The sequence below is a fragment of the Elephantulus edwardii genome, unplaced genomic scaffold (assembly GCF_000299155.1).
Source record: "Elephantulus edwardii isolate Elephantulus edwardi_28Jun2011 unplaced genomic scaffold, EleEdw1.0 scaffold00176, whole genome shotgun sequence".
NCBI lineage: Eukaryota > Metazoa > Chordata > Mammalia > Macroscelidea > Macroscelididae > Elephantulus > Elephantulus edwardii.
This window is the reverse complement of record NW_006399926.1, coordinates 5,207,409-5,212,460: the sequence shown is the minus strand read 5'-3', so window position 1 is coordinate 5,212,460 and position 5,052 is coordinate 5,207,409. Positions and strand designations below refer to the sequence as shown.

Genomic DNA, 5,052 nt, shown 5'->3' with positions numbered 1-5,052 from the left:
TCAGGGTCTCCCTGAATAGCCCTCAAAGAACTCATTGCACATCATAGTCATGAGGGCCAGAAAGACCGCGTACTCCTGGAAGTCCACCTGCTGGTCACTGTTCTCGTCAAGGTTGCTCATCAACTTCTTCAGTCCTTCCTCGTCCACCTGATCCTGAAGCAAGAAAGAATACGGTCACTCACAAACCAGCCTTCATCCTCCCTCCACACCAAACACATAGGCAGACACCACATCCACACAGGTCACTCCCCAAGCCTCACTCTCCAATTGATAAATGGGTAAGTGGTGGACAGGAAGCCACCAGCCGACACTAACAGGATCCAGTGAGTAAGGCCATGTAGCCATTCAGTGCTGAATCTCCAACCTTGCCCAGTTGGGAGTCGGCAGAACTTAAGGGACTTCTCCAAGGACAGTGTCAGCTCCAGTTACCACACAAGGCCACAGAGTGGGGAGCATTACTTCCATTTGCTGATGAGGAGATTAAAGTTCCTGGGGTCACGGCTGTCCCCCACCACCAGCAGGATGAACCTTAAAAAGGCAGATTCATGTGTGTGTGTTTATGGTGAAGATATATGCACCAAAATATTCTCTGACACAACCTCCATATTTCCAATTCAATAATGCTGATTACATTTTTATGTTGTACTATCATTATTATACTATCTTTTTCCAAAAATATTCTTCCTATGGATTGAAGCTCAACATCAAGAAAACAAATATTCTCACCACTGGGACAATTGGCAGCATCATTACAGATGATGAAGACACTGAGATTGTTAGCAATTTTCGTTTGCTTGGTTACACAATCAACACTCTTGGTAATAGCAGCCAGGAAATCAAGAGATGAATTGCATTGGAAAGTAAGCTGTCAGGGACCTCTCCAGAGTACTGAAGAACTAAGGTGCACCTGATCCAGGCCATGGTCTTTGCAACTACTTGTTATGTATCAGAAATCGGGACGATGACTAGGGATGATAGAAGGAGAAGTGATGATTTTGAGCCATAGTGTTGGAGAAGAGTATTCAATGTACCATGGACTGCTAGGAGAATAAACAGGTTCATCCTGGAGAGGGTGAAGCCAGGCTGCTCCTTGGAGGCAAGGATTCTGAAGTTTAGTCTGACATACTTTGGACATGTAAGGAGGGTCAGGTCCTTGGAGAGGGACATCATGCTTGGGAGGGTGGAGGGGACAGCACAAGAGAGGAAGACCCTTAATGAGATGGATCGATTCAATGATTGGAGTAATGGGAGTAGGTGTATTGGAGACAGTGAGGCTGGCACAGGACAGAGCAGGATTTAGGGCTCTTGTATATAGGGTTGCGATGAGTCTCAAGCAACTCAATGGCAGCACATAACAACAAGAACATAAACTCAATGCTTCCTAAACAAGAATTTCCCCCTTCTCTTTTCCTTTTACCACTGATAGCGAGGAACAATCTAGCTGCTGTGATGGTATACCATCAAGTAATCAGAATTGACCCGCCAGCAAGTTTTCAGAGGCAGGAAATCATATAGGCAGAGACTTTCCATCTTTCTCCCATAGAACAGCTGGTAGGTTCAAACCACACATCTTTGGGTTGGCAGTGCAATTTCTTTTTCTTTTTTTAAAAATTTTATTTTATTAATTTTAATGGACATTTACAGAGATTTTGGATTTTCATTCATTGTTGCACTTTTCTCCCTGGCCAGCCCTCCCCCCCCCCAACCCCAGTTCACTCCTTTTTACTTTGAAAAGTAAAAGAAAAATTCCTTCTTTGGTATACAATCTCCCAACGCCCCTCGCACCCCACTATGCAACCTTAATTCTGGACTCTTGTGCAATTTCTTATCACTAAGCCATCAGAGCTTCTTTTTGTTTTTTTTACATTTGGCCATGAGACTTTTATTTTCATATCATAGGTCAGTATACTAACACAGGACTTAGAAACATTTAAGGATGGGTGTGTGACATGGGTACCAACACACGCCTCTGACCCAGGGTCACAGCTCAGGCACAAGTGGTGTGTGTGTGTGTGTGTGTGTGTGTGTGTGTGTGTGTGTGATGAGAGTGACACCTGTACATTTGCCTCACTTTGCTTGTTTAGAAATGCAAAATAATAAGGGAGCTCTGGTGGCCTAGTGGCAAGACACTGCACTGCAATCCCAGAAGTATGTGGTTCAAATCCACCAGATGCTCTGCTGGAGAAGGAGGGGGCAATCTCCTCCTGTACCAGTCAGATCTGATTTGACAGTACATGTAAAAATAATACAATAAAAATTAAAAAAATTTTAAAAAAAGAAATGCAAAAAAATAAGTCACATTTATAAGTAGGTGATCTCACTGACAAAAGGCAAGTGTGATTCTTCCTTTGGCCACAGAAGGGAAGGACATGATCTGGGGCTGTGTACGGCAGTCTAGAATACACACCCAGATATAGACTGGCTGGGTGCTCACCCTGCCCCACCCTCCTCCTCCTGCATATCTTTCCCTTTCTCTTCCTCCTCCTCCACCTCCCCTTGCTCATCCTCCTCTGTAAAGTGGGTTGTATTCTTCCAAACATTCCAGCAGAGACACTGGGCCAGGCTCTCAAACCAGTCCCTCACAAGACCTAGATGCAGATGGAGGGCAGCGGGAAGCGGGAGGCGGTTATTCTGATGCTGAACCCAAGGCAGATCTCCTGCCAAAGCTCTCCTTTCATAATCTTGTTGTTGTTGTTAAGTGCTGTCAAGTCATAGGCGACTCATAGCGACCCTGTGAATGCAAATCCTCAACACTTGTGTGACTTTCATCCTTTCTCCAGGTTCATAGGGTTTCTGGAGGCAAGATATTATGGAAGTGGATGCCACTCCTGCTTCCAAGGTTGTTTCAACAGGAGACCGCCACCAAACACTGTCCACTATGGATAACCTTTAAGGCATGTGACACATCAGCATCACAGTGTTCAGCTGCACAGCAACCACGAGTTACCTCTGTACAGCAAGTGGACACACCAGGGCTATACCATCTAGAGGACTGTTTCACCAAAAACAATGAAAAACAGGCCTGAGGGCCGCAGGTTAGAAGTCACCCATCTTTGACTTGGAAGCATCACTTTCTCTCCACTAAGCCAGCTGATCACTCTCTATGTTGATGTTGTTGTTGTTAATTGCCATCAAGTTGTAGGCGACTCATAGCGACCCTATGAACGAAAGTCCTCAACAGTTGTGTGACTTTATCCTCTCTCCAGGTTCATAGGGTTTCCAGAGGCAAGCTATTAGAGAAGTGGATGCCACTCCTGCTTCCAATTCATAATCTTGGGATTCTATATATTTGCTTAATTCAGATACGTGAGATTTTCCAGCGTGTGTTCTTCTGCAATCAACTTATTTTGCTCCGCCTAACATTTCATCCATAGTGTGGCAGGCATCAACAAGCAAACTCTTCTTAATACTGGTGAAAATGAAGCCTAATTCCAGAACACTGATCCAAAAAAGTGGGGAGAAGTAAAGACATACACGTCTCCTATGTCCAAGACCTGAGCCCTGGTTTGGGGATTATTTTTTAACTGCTTTGGCAAGGGGAAAACTGTGAGTTGATTCCATCTCTCTGCAAAGCGTTCCTTGTGTGCACATCTTAGCTGGCCTGCTCTCTTCCTGGACACCTGAGTTTGGCACACAAATGCAGGGGTCACAGGGGGCAGGGGGAGAAGTGTTAACCTGTAAGATCCTAGGTCAGATAATTCTGGATCTTGACTTGCTCAGCTCCACAAAGAGGAGATTTCTCAGAAGGACTTTGAGAACACAGATAAAGTTTTGTTCTCTAGAGGGCTACAGAGAACAGTCACTAATAGCACATGGCCCTCCACTCCCACTCTGGCGGGGTCACGAAGCAGAGCACTTGGCCTCACCTGGGGTCTACCTCAGCCTAACGGTGCCAGAAGAGGCATAGAGAGGAGGTAACTGTGACTCACACACACAGAAACATCAGAGACCTTCCCCCTCAGGTCCGTTCCACTCACCCCCAAAAAGCTGGGCAGCTCTTTGTGCAGAAGTTCCTTCATCTCCTTCTTAGACAGTGTGAACTTGTCGCCCTCCATGCCTGAGTACTTGTGGAAGGTGCTGACCATGATAGCCAGTGCTTGTTCCAGTTGAGAGGACATCTTGTACCTGGGGCCATAGAAGAATCAGGTGATGATAACACCATCAAAAATCTTGGGGCCTCCCCGCAACCTGTAGGACACACTCCTTCCCTTGGCTCCCAATCTCCCTAAACTCCTTTATTAGTGGTAAAGTAGGGGTTCCATCTCCCCTCTCCAACTGTGACCCCCTGAGGGAAGGTCCATAGCTCTGCCTCACACTAAGTCAGAGGCACACCAAGGGCAGGGTGCCAGGTGCCTTCCGATCCCACCCAGGGCCTCCCTGGGGGTAGAGCTGCCCTCTGTGAAGCTCTGTGAGAAGGAAATGACAGCAGGACTTCATTTCCACTCCTTTCTGTGCAGCTCTTCCCACACAGCTGTGAGCACTGTGCCAGGCATCGCGGTCCATGGGTCTTCATGGCTAACTCGGAGGATGAGTGCTGCCTGGCCGCAGTCATGGCTATAGAACAGGAGTCTGAGTTTTGGTGAAGTGCTCAGACTAGAAATTCCTAACAGCAGAGGGTGTCTCCCGCTCATCTAACTGGACGATTCCTTGGGACAGGGCCATTTCCTCCCTCAGACTGGAGGGAATCTCAGAAGAAAAGGACAATATTTTCCTCCCAAATTATGTGTCCCTTTCTATGGGGTTCCATCTCTATGCAGACAGGCAAGTTGGAGGAGGGTGGGACAACAGAACATTTCCTCCACCAAGAATGATCTGTGGTGTGGGAACCCCAGAAATTAAGTGTCCAGTGCTCTGGGGTCATCTTTTCCAAGGCCCTGCCTCTAAGCTTGCTTAGATCAGTCTTGGAAGTTAAGCAGGACTCAGGGTGAGGCCTGAGAAGCTGCTGCCTGAGGCAGGGAAAGCTGCTGCTCAGGGCCAGCACTCAGGCCAAGCACTTAATATCCTGCCTTTTGTTCTTTAGTCCTGATAGAATTCAAGGCTTAGCAACAAATC

The 5,052-nt window shown here is 46.8% G+C and overlaps 1 protein-coding gene across 1 annotated transcript; it reads right to left on the bottom strand.

Moving 5' to 3' along the window:
* On the bottom strand, positions 1-4,118 carry S100A2 (S100 calcium binding protein A2). Its single transcript, XM_006895928.1, has 2 exons — positions 3,978-4,118; positions 1-153 (listed from the first exon to the last, which is right to left on the bottom strand). Exons 1-2 carry the CDS (start codon positions 4,116-4,118, stop codon positions 1-3), a joined length of 294 nt encoding a protein of 97 aa, XP_006895990.1.
* Between the last annotated feature and the right edge of the window lie 934 nt (positions 4,119-5,052).